The following is an 18,310-nucleotide window of genomic DNA, read 5'->3' on the forward strand; positions in this document are numbered from 1 at the left end:
ATAACAAAGGAAAGTTAAAGGTATTGCATTCTTTTCCTGTATGCAACTCCATAAAAATCAGTTGCAGAGTATAAAAGTAGAAAATAATAATGCAAAACAGTACAAAATCATTTTACCAGGAAAGAAATAAACATGGAGCAAAAATAAAATATGAACAGCTTAAAAGACTGAAATCTGTATCAGCAGTTCACTTTACCTCCCTCTGATGTGTCCAGTTTCATAACAGTTTCAACCCTTACCTCTAATCATTTTGTCCAAACTACCACATACCTATTCATTTTCTAAAATTATGAAATCCTGAAGTTGAATTATGCAAATTAACTTAAACTGATTGGGTGGTAGGTGACAGATTCATATGAATATAAAGGGATGATTTTAGCTGTAGGCATCACATCTCAAACTGACAGGCTGTTGTTCCTGGGGCAGATACAAGGTAAGTATTCAGGAGATGTTGGACTTGTGTAAGACAGAAGGATCCTATGATTTTTGTTTTATTTTAATTATTGCTTTAATGTTTTTTTTGTAGATGGCTTTGCTTTTAGCACTGTTGGTGTCCCTGCCTGCCTTCGTCACTGTGGGTAAGATACAAAGAATTTTGTTTCTGTACCAGGCTAAACAATGACAGATTTGGGCTTCATATGGAGCTGTCTAAACTTTGAAAAAAGTGTTTAACGATAATATTCTTTTTGTTGTTATTCCTCTATTTTTACATATAAGCAAAGATCTTTTACAATTACACAACATGCATAAGATATTTAGCCTTCCCGAGACTCTTCTCAAGGAAGGATGACATGCAGTTATACTTAGAATGAAAGCAGTATTTACTTGATGACTAGGAAAGGGGCACTAAGCAGAGCCCACTTTCACTGGAGACCAGACAGATACATTTAAGTTTAACATTACACTGTTTACTGAGTGCAGAATATGGTAAAAGATACATTATAGGTGAGTGATCACTTACAACATACACATTCAGTGCTATTTACATCAGCAATAAGCAGCGTGACATACACAAGAAGTCAACAGCAATAAATAGTATAGATACTGAAAATTCATCGAAACACCCAAATATCAATGTTGGCCAGAAAACATTAACTTTGCAAACGTCAACATGACACAACACATGCACCAAGTAACTATCTCAGCATATGCAAAAATAAATAAATAAATAATAAATAAATAAAAATAAAATAAAGCAAAACATAATTTTTTCAGGGAAGCAAGTCCCCCTGCACTCCCTACATGGTGTATACATCTTAGCACAAAAAAATCTGGATTTATCCTAACATAATTGTGGAGAGGGGAGGAGGAGACAAAGGCCCAAAGTTGGGGCAGATTGTGAAATATTACTCCTATTAATTTAGAAAGTTGCTATATAACAACAAGAGTTGTGTTAGCATGCATTTTTCTGAAGAATATTAAATCTGAAACTCAAATGTATGTCATTATTTACTGACTTCACTCCTCAGTTATTTGCCAGAAAATCACAAATTTTATGAGGAACAGACGAAAACTTTGAGGCAAAAATCTGGATATTCTGTAAAAATGTTTATAGTCGATAGGTATGCATGTGGAGAGCTGCACCCCCCCCCCACACACACACACACACAAACTGATTGTTATATATACAAACTCCAAAATTACACAATGACAGGGAAATTACATATTTCCCAACCCTGAGAATTGTGAGAGCTTACATATCTGTTGACTAAACAGATATTCAGTTAGAGGATTTAATGATATTCAGTTACCCTGTATCTCAAAAGACAGCATTATATATATATATATATATATATATATATATATATATATATATATATATATATATATATGTGTGTGTGTGTTAACTATACTGTAACTTCTGTTTCAGATCAGTTTTGTTGTAAATTCATCTCAGTTTAATAGTGTGTGAAACACATGACTTTATATGTATTTGATCTGTTTTATGATGCATATGCATATATTTCTTTATGTTCACTTGGGTCATTATTGAAAACAGTGCTCAGACCAGCCAACTTAACTGAATCACAAATCTAAATAAATAAATCAGTAACTACAAGCAGTCAGTTTTAGTACACTCACCATACCTCTCAACTGCCCAGATTTTCACAGAATGTCCAGATTTTTGCTCCAATTCTTTGGTCTGCTCCTCATGAAATGTCTGTTTTTCTGGCTTTTTGTGTCAAATCAGTGAGGACTGAAATCACTAAATAATGGCAAGCATTTGAGTTTCAGACTTCATATCCTTCAGAAAAATGCATGGTAACATAAGACATTTTATTCTAGCAACTTTCTAAGTTTATAAGAGCAATATTTAAAATGTGTCCCTATTTTGGGGGCTTTATCCCCCATTAGTTTTTACTTTGACCAGATTTTTTGCTTAAAGAGGTATGACACTCACATTTAAAAATGTACTAAAATACAGAAAGACAGCTGCACTTACACACTGTAGTTGTACTGCTTTATTGTATTAGAAGAGCAGAAGTGAGACTCTACCTCTACCATGACTATGGGGTGGCGATAGCAAGACATGAAAGAGAGCTGGAAGGGAAAGGGTTTGAATGCAGAACAGTAAAAAAGTACAAGACAGAGAGAATCAGCAATGGTGAAGCAAAAGAAAAGGGGGGCCTGAAAGGGATAGAAAGATAGCGGTGTCATGCAATTCCATACTTGCAGATACACTTTGATCAGAATTTAGTTTTTCACTGTGGGTGCCTGGCAGCCATTGGCATTCCTCAGTTTGTGTCACTGTGGTCTGCCTAAAGGCATTGCCATTGCTTATTTCAGTTCTCCTTCCAGTCAAAAACTCTTTTCTACTTCAGTGCTCATCACCAACTACAGCAAGTCTCAGTTCTGCCCCTCACTGATAGGACATGGACCTAAATGGAACAGCAGCAGTTCTACAGTGTCTCAAGCTGGGACAAGTCCCAGCCCTGCCCTACCCTTCAGTGGTGGGATCCTGCTATTGCCAAGTCCAGGGAAGGAGGAGTGAATCAGAAGTGGATCAGCTTGAAAGCCATCACCACCCTACAACCAGCTTTAACACCTGCCAGGGATGTAGGTGATAACATTAAGCCCAAACACCCACTGCACATGCTTGGAATTGCCAGTAGGTTGTTGTGCAATGGACTTGTGTGATGCACAACCATACGTTCATGAGTGAAGTGGTCAAGCAGCCTGGTCAGACAAGTACTTTTGAGTCATCCTTGATCCTTACCAGGAATTCAGCCACAAAGTATGTGCTTTGAACACATACCCCCTCCCCCCCTGAAAAGGCGTAAACAGACTATGCCTTATTGTTGTTCTTCACCCCTATGCCAGCCCCAGCAAGTATCTAAGCCTTTAATCAAACTTGGGTCACCTAGGTTCATGTCAGGGATTTATCCCTGCATGCCAGTAAAGCTCCAGAATCACCTGGGTTGTAGGCTGGGTTTTCAATGTATGCTGATGGAACTCTGGGGTCACCTGGGTTGTAATCTGGGTTATCAGTGTATGCCGATGAAGCTCCAGGGTCACCTGGGTTGTTGTCTGGGTTATCAGTGTATGCCAATAGAGCTCCAGGGTTACTTTGGTTGTACTTTAGGCTTTACTGTGTACTCTGTATGCCAACAGAGCTCTTGGGTCACTTGGGTTGTAGCTAAGGCTTTACCCTTGTATTCCGGTGAAGCTCTTCAGTCACCCTGGTTCTATCAGGGTTTCAGCCTGTATGCCAATGAAGCTGGTTGCACTTTAGCTTGAGGTAGTTCCTAACTGTTTGTTTAAACAGTTTAAATTTTTCAACTTTCTAAGTGCTAGAAGAAGAGCATTCCACAATTCAACTGCAGTAGATGAAAGAACAAATCACCAAACTTCTTGTGGGTCTTAGGAATTTGTCCTTGGTTAACTGTGTTAGTGTTTGCTGTTGGACACTATGCAGCACACTGACAGGCACATACTAAGCATTTGTGTATGACTAGATGCTCTCCAGTCGAGAAGTGCATGCAAAAGATGGTCCTTGCTCTGTGCAAAGTATGCAGTAAGTATACAGAGCACAGTTACAGGGGACTGACTCTGTCTCGTTTACCAGTTAAGGTCAACTGAGGGAAGTGCTCTGTATGTTTTGTTGTTTATTTCATAGGAAGTGGCTTCCCAACTCTCTCTCAGGGGAAATTCCACTTCCCCATGTACTCCCTGAGCACTCCCAAACCTCCCAACATGGACAGCAGGCATTACTTGCCCCTTCACTGCTTTCCTGCTCTGCTTGGCTCCTCCATTGCCAGGGCCACTAATCAAACCCTGATCACTGAAGTCACTGCCTGGCTTATAGAAGAACTTTCATAATATAGCTGGTTGGGATGATATCAATGTCTAAATGCATGTATTATTTAGCATATGTGCTGGTTATTGCTTCTGAAACTTGTAAAGAATAAATTCAACTAATGTACTACTGCATTTACCTCTTTTTGCCACTAGGTTGCAGGCATTCTCCATCTACTCAGAAATGTCACATTCTGTGTTGGTAAATTCATACCTCTCAACTGCCCAGATTTTTGCAAAATGTCCAGATTTTTGGCACATATTTTTGCTCTGGTCCTCATAAAATTTTTCTGGCAAATCACTGGGATGATCTGAGGATTGAAGTCACTAAATAATGACATACATTTGAGTTTCAGACTTCAAATCCTTCAGAACATGTATGCTAAAACAAACTCTGTTACTCTAGCTATTTTCTAAGTTTATATGAGCAATACTTAAAATATGCCCATATTTTTGGGCCTTTGTCCCCCATTTTGTTGGGCTTTATCCAGATTTCTTGCACGAAGAGGTTGAGAGGTATGTTAGTAATATTGACTCCTGTCATATACCTAAAGGAGAAGACTTGCAGACTGGTAGTTAAAAAAATAAAAGTTAAAGTTCAGTTTAAATATATTCCACCAACTTTTCACAGTCTTGTTATCTGTGGGATCGTCAGACAGAATCATATTTATTGGCCATGTATGCACACATAGAAGGAATTTGACTCTGGTTTTGATGACTCTTCAAGTATGAATTACATAAATGACATACATACAACTATTAAAAAAAAAAGACAAAAATATAAATATACATATACGTGCAGAGTGCAACTCAGTGCAAGAAATACTGAAATAAACACTAAAAGAAACAAGTATTAACAATAAGTCAAACAACATTGCAGAACCCTCTGAGGTTTGGGAGAGAGAAAGCCCAGCCTAATAAGCTGAATTATCCATTTATGAACTTGATGGCCTGTGGAAAAAACTGTTCTTATATCTGCTTGTTTTGGTGCGTATTTCCTGGCCAATGGTAATAGCTCAAAAAGATGGTGGCCTGGATGTGAAGGGTCGGTGATTTTCCGTGTCCATTTCATGACTATGGAGTAGTACAGGTCCTGTAAGGAGGGCAAATTAGCACCAATGGTATTTTCAGCAGACCTTGACTACTCAATGTAACCTATTTTTGTTATGTTTAGACACAGATCCAAACCACACCCATATGGATGAGCTGAGAGCAGAATCAATGGCTGCTGTGTAGACCTGAATCAACAGCTCCTATGGGAGGTTGAACTTCCTCAGCTGTCTCAGAAAGTACATTTGCTGTTGTGCCTTTTTTATAATGGACCTTCATTGGTCTCTCACTTCAAGTCCTGGGAGATTATAGATCCCAAAAACTTGAAGGATTCCACAAGTGACACAGCAGTATTAAATATAAAGAGGGGGTATAATATTGTAGTACCACTCCTAAAGTCCACTGTCAACTCTACAGTTTTAAGAGTGTTCAGCTCCAGATTATTCTGGCTACACTAAAGGGCCAGCTGTTCAACTTTCCATCTGTATGCAAACTCATCACCATTCCTAATGAGCCCAATAATGGTTGCATTGTCCACATATTTAATCTGTTTGGCAGAGGGGTCCTTAGAGGTGCAGTCGTTAGTGTGGAGGGAGAATAGTAGTGGGTAGAGCGCACATCCCTGGGGGGCACCAACACTGATCGTGCAATAGCTAGATGCATATTTCTCCAGTTTCACCTGCTGTTTCCTATTGGTCAGAAAATTAGTGATCCATTGAAAGGTGGAGGCAGGAACTGAAAGCTGGGAGAGTTTCAAGTGAAGAATTTCTTGAATTATTGTATTAAATGCAGAGCTGAAGTCCACAAACAGAATCCTTGCATATGTCCATGGGTTGTCAAGATGTTTCAAGATATAGTGCAGGCCCATATTAACTGCATCAATCACTGACTGGTTCTCTTGATAAGCAAACTGAAGGAGGTCCAACAAGGGAGCTGTAATATCCTTCAAGTGAGCTAACACCAGCCTATCAAAAGTCTTTGTGACCACCAGTGTCAAAGCAACAGGCCTGTAGTCATTCAGTCCTGTTGTACTGGATTTTTTAGGGACTGGAATGATCATGGTTCGTTTGAAACATAAGGGAACTTCAGACAGCTTTAATGAGTTATTAAAAATCCAAGTAAAAACAGGAGCCAGTTGATCAGGACAGATTTTTAAACAAGAGGATGAAACCCCATCTGGACCTGTTGCTTTCATAGTGTGCTGCATACCTCTCAACCTCTTAACACAAAAGTCTGGACAAAGCCTGACAGAATGCGGGGGGGGGGCAAAGGCCCAAAAATAGGGACAGATTTTAAATATTGCTCTTATAAACTTAGAAAGTTGCTAGAATAACAGAATTTGTGTTAGCATGCATTTTTCTGAAGGATATGAACTCTGAAACACAAATAAATATAATTATTTAGTGACATCAATCCAAAGATCATTTCCGTGATTTTCCAGAAAATCACAAATTTTAAAACAGATAAAAAAATATGAAGCAAAAATCTGGAAATTCTGTGAAAATCTGTACAGTTGAGAGAGGTATGCAGTGTCTTTAAAAAAAAAACACATTCTCTTCAGATATAATTTCCAAGTTTTTTGAGAATACTGTGTTAAGTATCAGATAAACTTTCAAAACTGTTTGAATATTTATTTAATCTCATGAGGAAAATGTAGCTGGTGCATTGCCCAGGAAAACATCAGTGTAGTCCTCGAAGAGTTGGAATCCAGGAGGCAGGGTATGGTTGTGGGAGATAGCTACAACTATAGATGTTTCTGATGGTCAGAGCACTGCTTGATTACAAGCAATGGTACTCTTTTGGGAAAAGGAAATTTTGACTGGCTGCTTTAAGAGGTTACAGTTGTATATGTATGGAAGTAAAACTAGATGTTAAATGTTCTGACATAAACTTTCTGCATAATTTATAAAGTGTGTGTGTGTGTGTGTGTGTGTGTGTGTGTGTGTGTGTGTGTGTGTGTGTGCGCGCGCGCGCACATATTTATAGTTATACGCATACAATCTGCTGTATAATTTTGAGACAGAATTGATGGTGTGAATATTTTCAGGGAAACAAGTCACACAGGTATGTGCATTTAAAAAACTTTGGGACCTGATGCCCAGGGTTCTGCAGCTGATGGAGTTACAGCAGTGACAGCACCCAGGCTGGGAGGTCAGCACAGTTTAACATAAAACCACTAAATGTGTCTAAATGCTGTTTAACAAATGGAGGTTCATATATTTTTGAATTCACATACAAAATGTTTAATAGGGATTGCAGGCAACCCCAGTGAGGGCACTGACATGCTAGTTCCTTGACCCAGTAAAGACACATCTATCCCAGTCTTGATTTCCAGTACAATAATTTGCATATTCTTAGACGTCCTACTTTTACTTCCTGATGCTGAAGTTTAGTTCAGAGCACTTCCCAAATGAGCATGTGCTTTAACTGTTAGCTTTTATAAATATTTTTTAATCAGGTTCTCTGCAGTTTTACTGTGGTAATGGTGATGTCTGAATGTTTTTGGGACAGTTCCATAGCAAAAGAAACAGCTCTGCTTCATAGCCCTCTTTTAATACTATACTATGTCCTTATGCTGATAAGTTAAACAAATATGGGTACAAGAACTGGAGTTTTCATTTTGAAATGTTGACTTAATTTTCATTCTTGCAGTTTGCAGGTTTTCCTTTTCTGTTCATTTTTATCTCCCAAACGCTGCCCTTGAACTGGGAATGTCCTAAATATTGCACACTTTCCTTGTTTGTTCATTTCTAAAGACAACTGCAGAGCAGTTCTGTCCAGAAGACATTAGGGTGTAAGATTAGAATTTTTGTTTGCAGTACCTACTAGCACCCCCCACCCCAACACACACACACACACACACACACACACACACACACACACACACACACACACACACACATGCTATCCATGTGGCATTGTGCACAAGCTACCATGTGCACACTCCTATTGCTCGTTAGTCTGTAATCCCTGCTTCTGTTGCCCGTATTGCTGCAAGCCTCCCATACTCCATAAGGGAGAGTTGTCAGGTAATACAAAAACCCATGTGGACCTCATCTTTGTGGAGGAGAGCTGCCTTTTAACCCTGAAATTCCCGCATTCCTTGCTTACCACCCACTGAGTCACCGATTGTGGATGGAAGAACTTTCACTCTGCTCTTCACGCCGTCAGGCCAGCTCTTATTTGTCCATTTATGGTACCACTTCTCTGGAGGAAGGGATTACTACAGTCTATTCTGTTTGTCTGACTCTATTAATAATATAAATGTATGAGAAGAGGCACTGAATAAGTACCTTCTAAATCATCATGAACATAACGGCTGGGGAACTTTTTTTTTAATTTCATATTGTGTATTTATTTCTATAGATACAGATGGACTAGTCCTTAAACCTCTCAAGTTATCAGTCATCACGTATTATTCCTAGTTGCCCCTCTAATTTATACCATGATTTAATGGGAAGTACTGCCCCCTGGACCACAGCTACTTCCTGGCATAAAAATGGTGAACCAGGTAAATACATAGTTACAGCAAGTCCAAGCTCAAGGACTCGTACAGTAGCCTCATACTGGAAGGTGTGAAAGAATTTTATATTTGATAAGAACAGGTATGTGATTTCTGATGTCAGAGTATAGTAACAAAGAACTTCCTTTTCCCAGAGAAGGTGTGGATGAGCTGTTTGGATCCCTCACCCCCAGCCATTTGTACAAGCATCAGTCAGTCTGGCATTTCCAATAGTTAAGTAAAAGTCTACCAGGTGAAGTACCTTGGGCTTAATTTTATTATAAAAGTTTAATGTTGAGACAAAACTAACTCACAGCTGGGTGCAAAGCTTTATTCAGTGGTAGTACCTGTTTATGAAAGGGCAAAAAGTTTTAACTTCTACTTACTAGAGCAGCTTCATTAGGTCTTGTTGAAAGACATGTGAGCTATGTATCGGAGTTCTGGCTAGTTGTGTTTTTTTTTTGTTAATACAGTACTCACCCATGTTCAGGATGCAAAACCGGTTCACTTTATGTGTTCAGGAATGTCTTACAGTTTGTTTTGCTATTGACAAATGCTCATTATAAAGAATTCTTGGTACCTTCATTGACAATTCCCTGCCCTCTTTCATACCTCTTAACTGTCCAAATTTTTGCAGAATGTCCACATTTTGGCTCATATTTTTGGTCTGTTCCATATAAAATTTGTGGTTTTCTAGCAAATCACTAGCATTATCTGAGGACTGAAGTCACTAAATAATAACATACATTTGAGCTTCAGACATAAAATCCTTCAGAAAATGTATGTTAAAACAAACCCTGTTACTCTAGCAGCTTTCTAAGTTTATAAGAGCAATATTTCAACTATGTCCGTATTTTTGGGCCTTTGACCCCCATTTTGCTGGGCTTTGTCCAGATTTCTTGCACTAACAGGTTGAGAGGTATGTCTAACATCATGTCACAATAGTCGTTAGAAAATCTTTGTATTTGAGCAAACTAATATCTAAAGGCAGCTCATGTACATAAAAAGAAATCATCATCCCTGTCTACTCATCCCTTATCAGACTAGTTAAGAGTATAATACCTCCTTTGGCATGTATCTGTCTAAACACATCACAAAACACAAAAGTCCCCAGAGGTTCCTAACTAAAAAGATCACAGATCTGAAGATCATTTGCTACCAATATAAACCTGAATCCCGAAAGTAGAAAGGGTTGTTGCCAGACTTAGGGAGCCTATAACAATAAAATTGACAAGGTTTCCTGTAGAGGTATTACAGATATTTCAGAAATTTTATGAAAATTTGTATAAAGCAGAGAGATATATGAAATCAAGAACATGCACAAATGGAAATATTTGTGGAAGTCTTAAGTTTGCCAAGGTTAGAGGTAGATGAGGATCAACAATTAACAGTTAAGATAAGAGGAAATGAGATAAAAACAGTGATGTATAAATCAATCTGTAGGAAATTCTTCAGGAACAGATGGTATTAGTGTGGAAGTTAGGAAGGACAAAATGATAAAGACCTGGTAGGTTTTGTTTAATAGTATTTTAAAAGGAGGAGAAGCACCAACAGCTTGGAAGAAAGTTGTGGTGGCTGTAACACCTATAGATAGCAAAGACCCCCTCCGACCCAGCTTCATACAAGCCCATTTCAAGTTTAAACCATGATTACAAAGTGTTTTGTCTGCACTAGCTAAAAGAATAGCAAAGGTATTGCCAAAATTGATAGGTATGGATCAATGTGGGATACATAGAATAGGCAAGTGGGGCCTAAATTTACTGGAGAAAATTGGCAAAGGAACAAAGGTATTAGAAGCAAATAATTAGAGAGGGAACAGTAACAGAATGGGAAGAGGCCAAGAATACATTTAGACTGCAGGCTAGAGATTTCTTTCCCTATCAAGGATTGATATCAGCTTTAGTTTTATACACGCATCAGGCATATCTTTTATCAAACAGAGGAGAAGTTGTGAATAGCAATTAATAGAGTTAAAATGAAAGGAGTTTATCTGGGAGGAGAAGTCAAGTGGGATAAGCAGATACTTCCAGTAGAACAAGGTGGTTTGGCATTACCTGATTTGAATGGGTATTTCAGAGCTACACAGTTAAGGCTCCTATACATAACACAGGCAGAAGGTTATAATCAGAAACAGGAAGGGGGATGATGAAACAGGGAGGAAGCTCAGGAAATAAGGAGAGACTGGGATTTTGGATGCAGATCCACAGGGAGAAGAACAATAACTATACAAAATATTTTATTCATAAAGTAGCAGAAAGTATTCCGAGAACTGAGCCAGTGTGGGAGTGGAGAAATGAAATTCTGCCGATAGGGATGACCACAATTAGGAGGATTGGCTAAAGGGGGCTGAAGTTTGCTGGGAAGGACTGGCAGGGGAACCAAGATATTGGGAACAAATAATTGGGGGGCAATAGAATGGGATGAGTCCAGGAATTCATTTAGACTACAGGATAGAGATTGCCTTCCCTATCAAGGACTGATGTCAGAGTATACATGGGGAGAAAGGAATAGAGGGATCCTAAGTGAAAGACTGGCACTGGTAGAGTTTTTAGTAGAATCTAGAACAGAAGCTGCTGTTAAAAAAGGGATAATTAGTATGGCATATAAAATATTACATGATAACCATAAGAATCAATCAGATGAGGTTAGAGAGAATTGGGAAGAGAGACTGGATAAGCAATTCACAAAGAAGTAATGGAAGGATATGTGTATAGCTCTCAAATGTGCAACAAAGTTTCAAAGATTTAGCATTTTTGCTTGGAAATGCTTGCATAGGTATTTTGATACTCCAAGCAGACTCCAAAGAATTTTTCCTTGGGTAGATTGCAAGTGTTGGAGGTGTGATGAGGAAGAAAGAGGTGATTAGGAATATATTTATTGGGAGTGTAATGGCAGACTTTAAAAATTTTCTGCAGACTACTCTGTCAGAAATACTAGGTAAGCAAATTAGTGTAACTAAGGAAATGATTTTTGAAATTGCCTTGAACATAGTGCGGCCTTGTTGAGTTTAATTCTGGTGGCTGCCAAAAAAACGTCTAAACCAACCATACTAGAAGTAGTGAATATCGTAACAAGAGATAAAGGAACTGGAATTGGGATGTTTAGAAAAGGGTAGGACAAATTACGTAGAAGAAAATGGGAACTGTGGGTACAGTACATGCAGAATAATGTTTTAGAGGAGGAATGAGGTTTACAGGAAGGCAGGAACTGAACGAGCCATGTAATGGTCAAAGGACAGTGACTAAATAGAAGATTATAAGTGATGTGTAATGTTTGGAACTGAAAATGTCAATATGGTTTGTTTTCATTTATATAAATGTATGATTGCCTATGTCATAAGTAATAATTCAATAAAGATATTTCTTATGAAAAAAATGTGATTTTGTGGAGGGAGGCAAACATTTAACAACAGTAAAACAATAATGATCCAGAGGGAAGCAGAATGTAAGAAAATACTGCTATTGTTGGTGGGTCTTGATGCAGAGAAATCATTTGATAGAGTAAGCTGGAAATTTTATGAATAGGGCAAAGGAAACATTTGCATTCCCCGATTTAATAATAATAATAATAATAATAATAATAATAATAATAATAATAATAATAATAATAATAATACGGCTATATGAGGGATCAGAGGCAAAAAATAAAGTGTGTTCCTCCCTGATAAGCTGCATCTGAACAGAAGAACCAGGCAGGTGTGTCCTCTTTCCCCTTTGCCAATGGCTCTTAAAAAATAAACCAAATAAAGAAAATAAGAGAGACAGAAATTAAGGAATACATTTGGTATGACATGCGTGAATGGGCGTTCCTTCGTTGAAGGTTGTGCATCAGGGCTGGCAACTCAGTATGTAAAAATCAACTGCCAGTCATTAGCGGACCGGAGTTCTGCTGTGGCGACCCCTAACCGGGAAAAGCCGAAAGACACAACATTTGGTATGGTAATCAAGAGATGTTGGCTTTATTTACAGGTGATATTTTTTACCTGATAAATCCAGAAAAGGACATCTCAATGTTGTGGAAAAATTTGAGACAATTTCAAGTTGTGTCTAATGTCTTAAGTGATAATGTAATAAAAATGTTAAAATACATACTTGAATCCCTGTCACTATACTGTATGTCTGTCCTTCATGATGATTTATGTTTAGCATTTAGAGCCATGAAGGACCCTACCCTCCCTGATATCCTACACCTTCACAAAATGAAGAGTGCCACAAACACCTGTACTAAGGATTTAAATCCTCACCAGCAAATGAATAAGACAGACTGATGTAATACATTAACCTCACAATTAATACCCCGTGTCTGAAATAAACTACTAGTCATATTAAATAGAATGAAACTACTAATGTAAACCTTGATAACTGGACAGAAGGTCACATGCCCTCCCTGCCCAGTTTTAGGTTATTTTACCCTGTTGGAAGCAGGAGATGCCAAATGAGGGTGGGTACTGGCAAAGCTTTAATGGTCATGAGACGGATCTGCTTTTTAATGCCTGTGATCTAGAATGGTACATACCAGTTATGGGAGCATTTTCTAGAATGGTCATTTAGTTCAAGGCAAAATTTTCTAGAATGATCATTTAGTTCCTAGACTTCTCACTCTCATTCTATAATTATGACCATAGGCTGGTCTAGCAGAAAACACTATGAGAAATCGCTCTAGGTTGCATATATATTCTTACATAATTGTCTTAATTTTACTCCCAAGGTGATGCACAGATGTTTCCTGCTGGTACCAAGGAGACCTGTATGTGTGTACAAGGGGATTGTCCTGACACCTGGTTCCAGTACAAAGATGCCTGCTATAAACCAGTGATGACCAAAATGACCTGGCCCAATGCAGAGGTATGTCCTCATCTTACTAGATAAACAAAAATACTGATTTACAATGCTTAAAACTGTAATGTTCCCTTGTGGGAGTTTTAGACCATTTTACATAGATATATGTGTATGGTGTATGATGTGTGTGTGTGTGTGTGTGTGTGTGTGTGTGTGTGTGTGTGTGTGTGTGTGTGTGTGTGTGTGTGTATATATATATATATATATATATATATATATATATATATATATATATATATATATATATATAGAAGAACTTTACTATCTCGAAATACTGAAATCTCGAACTTCAGTATCTCGAGACGAAAGTGCAGTTGAGCGAAACTGCACTTGATCAAATTTGAAGTGTTGAATCTGCTGTTGTGGTGGCGCAGTACGTGGGATTTACTGTGTTGGTACGGTGCAGTGTACTGTGGGATATGGTTTGCCTGTTGTGTGGATATAGCTGGAGATTCAGGTAAGTGCTGTTTTTTAAGGGTTTTGGGTAGGGATTTGAGTGTATGTGAGCGTGTTGGGAAGTTTTAGGTGTAGTTTAGGGTAGGTAGGTAAGAGTGTGAGTGTGTAATTGTTGAGAGTGGTGGTGTTTGTACGTATGTGATGTGTGTTTGTGCAAGGGGAATATAGAGTATTTAGTGTCTTTGTCCTTTCAGTGTGATCTCGGAGTTAGTATATATAAGTAGTGGGGGTGTGGGGGGCGCAGGCCCCCCTGCTTATATGTAGGGTAGGTGTGTGTATTTGTGTGTGTTTTGTTGGTTTGTTGTAGTGTGGGGAGGAAGGTGTATGTATGTTTGTGTGGTGGAGGGTGCATTTTAAAGTCGCGATTTTGAATTTCGCACTTTTGGAGTTTCGGTATTGTGAATGTTCGGCTTTATAGTCTCGGGATACTGAAATTCAAGATTTCATTATTTTGAGATTATAAAGTGAATATATATATATATATATATATATATATATATATATATATATATTCTTTACATACGTTTGTGCGAACGACATTCTGTCGGCTGCAATCTGCCGAAAATCAGAGTGTCGAACGCATGAACATCTGTGAACCAGCTAGTCGACTCCACTTATGCGAATGCACTACTGCATTCGCATGAGTGTAAGTCGACTATCTGCACGGAGATCGCAGTACAGTGGGGAGTGGACATTCATCCACATCCCCATTGTAGTGCGATCTCGGAGTTAGAATATGTAAGTGGGGGGGCAGGGGGGCTTGCCCCCCTGAAAAAACATGATTTGTCGTATAGGAGTCTGATTTACATCAGCTCCTATACGGCTATCATGTGGTGGATTCGACAACAATGTCGAGTCAAATGCGTCAAGCATTTGGTTCGACATTGTCAATGTTAGTTTTTTTTACTTTTGGTATTACTATTCGTTTATTTGAACGGAAAATGTTTTTCCGTTAGAATAAACAATAGTAAACCTATAGATATATATATATATATATATATATATATATATATATATATATATATATATATATATATATAAAATAGTAAACCTATATATATATATATATATATATATATATATATATATATATATATATATATACACATACATACATACAGTGGATATAAAAAGTGTACACACCCCTGTTAAAATGCCAGGTTATTGTGACATATAAATCATTTCAAAACTTTTCCCACCTTTAATGTGACCTATAACCTGTACAACTCAATTGAAAAACAAACAAATCTATTAGGGGAAAAATATAAAAAATAAAAAAGTACAATAAGCTGGTTGCATAAGTGTGCACACCCTTAAACTAATACTTTGTTGAAGAACCTTTTGATTTAATTACAGCATTCAGACTTCTTGGGTAGGAGTCTATCAGCATGGCACATCTTGACTTGGCAATGTTTGCCCACTCTTCCTTGCAAAAGTGCTCCAAATCTGTCAGATTGTGAGGGCATCTCTTGTGCATAGCCCTCTTCAGGTCACCCCACATATTTTCTATTGGATTTAGGTCTGGGCTCTGGCTGGGCCATTCCAAAACTTTAATTTTCTTCTGGTGAAGCCATTCTTTTGTTGATCTGGATGTATGCTTGGGGTCATTGTTGTGTTGAAAGGTGAAATTCCTCTTCATCGTTAGCTTAAGATGCCTGAAGGTTTTGGGACAAAAGTGACTGGTATTTGGATCTGTTCATAATTCCCTCCACCTTGACTAAAGCCCCAGTTCCAGCTGAAGAAAAGCAACCCCAAAGCATGATACTGCCACCACCATGCTTCACCATGGAGATGGTGTTCTTTTGGTGATACGAAGTGTTGTTTTTGCACCAGACGTACCTTTTGGAATTGTGGTCAACCTTGGTCTCAACAGACCATAACACATTTTCCCACATGCTTTTGGGAGACTTGATAGGTTCATAGGTAGGTACTAGGCTATTGGCCCTAGGGCCTATATAAGCCTAGCCAAAAAGGTGCCCTGGCTTTCGCCACCCAAGAAAATTATTTTCCTGTGCCCCTGTCGAGCAGAGCCACAGAAGTGATCCTTGGGATGGATTTCCTATTTCCCATCCAATCATCAAGATTTTTCTTGAAGAGTGCTAATGAGGAGTTCTGTTTGACATAGATAGGTAGTTGTTCCAGAGTATGGGAAGTCTCTGGGACAGGAGTCTATCCCTCCAGCATGTTCTGTTTATTGTGGTGACAAGGTTTAGGTCCCTACAGCGTGTAGCTCGGAGGGATTGGGATTTCTTTAAGTGGAGCATGTCCAACAGCTCTGGGTTTGACATAGCTTTGTATGGTAGGCAGAGATCGGCTCTGAGTAGGCGATATGCGACGGTGTAAAGCTGGAGTTTTTTGAGATGGTCTGCACAGGGCATCTGTTTGAGGCCAGTAATCCTCTTTGTGAGGTATTTCTGTGACCTTGTGAGGTACATACCAAAAGAGGCGTTGTACTCTATAATGGGTCTAATGAGTGATGCATAAAGGGGAACAATGACCTCTTTTTTTCTGCATGAGAAACCTTTTGTGATGAGGTGTGCCACGCAGAAGGATTTCCTGACCACTGTGGCGATGTGATTATCAAAGGAGAGACTATTGTACATCTGTGCCCCAAGGTCTCTTATCACACTCAGTGTTAAGTAGACTACCACCTATGTGGTAGTTCATGGGTACAGAGTTTTTACCAAAGGGGATGACAGTGCACTTTTTGGCATTGAGCTTCAGGCCATGGCTTTGACACCAGGCATCTGTCTCAGTGAGGCTTTTTTGTAGGATCTCCACATCGTTAGGAGTTTCGATTATGGCTCCTAGTTTGCAGTCATCTGCAAACTTCATTAGCCAAAGACCTTCTGTGTTAGCCTGTACTTCAGAGAAGTAGATACCAAACAGGAGAGGACCCAGGACTGAACCCTGTGATACTCCACTTGTCACTGGTCTGCAGTCGGATTTGGAGTCTGCTACTTTCACAGTGTGGGTCCTGTCCATGAGCCAGTTGCAACTCATCTTGTGACATAGGGATTTATACCTAGTTTAGTGAGTTTATCTATAATTCTAGAGTGGGGGATGGTGTTGAAAGCCTTGGCGAGATCTAGATAGGCTGTGTGAACCACCTTACCTTCATCTGTGGCTTTGGTGATTGCTTCAAAAAAGTCTCTCAGGTTTAGGAGACATGATCTGCCTTTTACAAACCCGAACTGCTTGGGGTCCAGAGTTTGGAGATTACCAATGTCTTTGTTTATGAGTTCCATGATGATACATTCCATGGCCTTGCAGACCAGGCTTGTCAGGCTAATGTGGCGGTAGTTCCCGGGGTCCGTCGTGGTTCCCCCTTTGTGGAGTGGGATAACCATCATGGTGTGCCATTCAGTGGGCACAAAGCCTGAGGTGAGGCTATGATTGAACATGATACTTAGGTGGGGTGCCAGTTCGTTCTGTAGTTCATGTAGAACACAGCCTGGGATATTGTCAGGTCCCATGGATGCCGTGTTCTTGGCTTTGGAGAGTGTGCTTTTTTACCTGTGCAGCCATGATTACAGGAACTTTGCATTCTTCCGGTATAGAGATGACCCCTCTAGTGGGTGAGAGGGGGGTAAAGTTAGCACTGAACCTATCTGCCAGGATGTTGGGAATATCAGTTGGCTCTGTATATTTAGTGCCATTGTGCTGTAACTCAGAGCAGATCTGAGTGTTGCCATTGAGATTTTTGACATAGCTATAGAATGCTTTGTGGTTGTCTTTAGAGTCAGTGGCAATTTTGTTTTGCAAATTTCAGCCAGGCCAGGATGTTTTTCTGTGTAAGAAAAGGCTTCTATCTAGCAACACTACCCCATATTCCAGACATATGGAAAATACGGGAGGTTGTTGTCACATGTAGTACACAACCAGTACTTGCCAGAAATTCCTGCAGTTCCTTCAGTGTTGCTGCAGGTCTCTTGGCAGCCTCCCTGACCAGTTTTTTTCTTGTCTTTTCATCAATTTTGGAGGGATGTCCAGTTCTTTGCAACATCACTGTTGTCCCATATTTTCTCCACTTTTTGATGACTGTCTTCACTGTGTTCCATGGTATATCCAATGCTGTGGAAATTTTTTGTATCCTTCTCCTGACTGATACCTTTCAACAATGAGATCCCTTTGATGCTTTGTAAGCTCTCTGCGAACCATGGCTTTT

General features: G+C 39.1%; 1 protein-coding gene across 1 annotated transcript in view; it reads left to right on the forward strand.

The window, feature by feature from the left end:
• The first annotated feature begins 406 nt into the window (after nt 1-406).
• LOC122805843 (C-type lectin-like) overlaps nt 407-18,310 on the forward strand; it is a 45,892-nt gene continuing 27,988 nt past the window's right edge. Inside the window, exons 1-3 of the mRNA XM_044076097.1 lie at nt 407-433; nt 527-578; nt 13,556-13,692. Coding sequence (XP_043932032.1) covers nt 527-578; nt 13,556-13,692 — 189 coding nt within the window. The 5' untranslated portion in view covers nt 407-433. The remainder of the gene's footprint in view (nt 434-526; nt 579-13,555; nt 13,693-18,310) is intronic.

The sequence above is a fragment of the Protopterus annectens genome, chromosome 7.part0, assembly GCF_019279795.1.
Source record: "Protopterus annectens isolate FY-2018-M chromosome 7.part0, PAN1.0, whole genome shotgun sequence".
Lineage (NCBI taxonomy): Eukaryota > Metazoa > Chordata > Ceratodontiformes > Protopteridae > Protopterus > Protopterus annectens.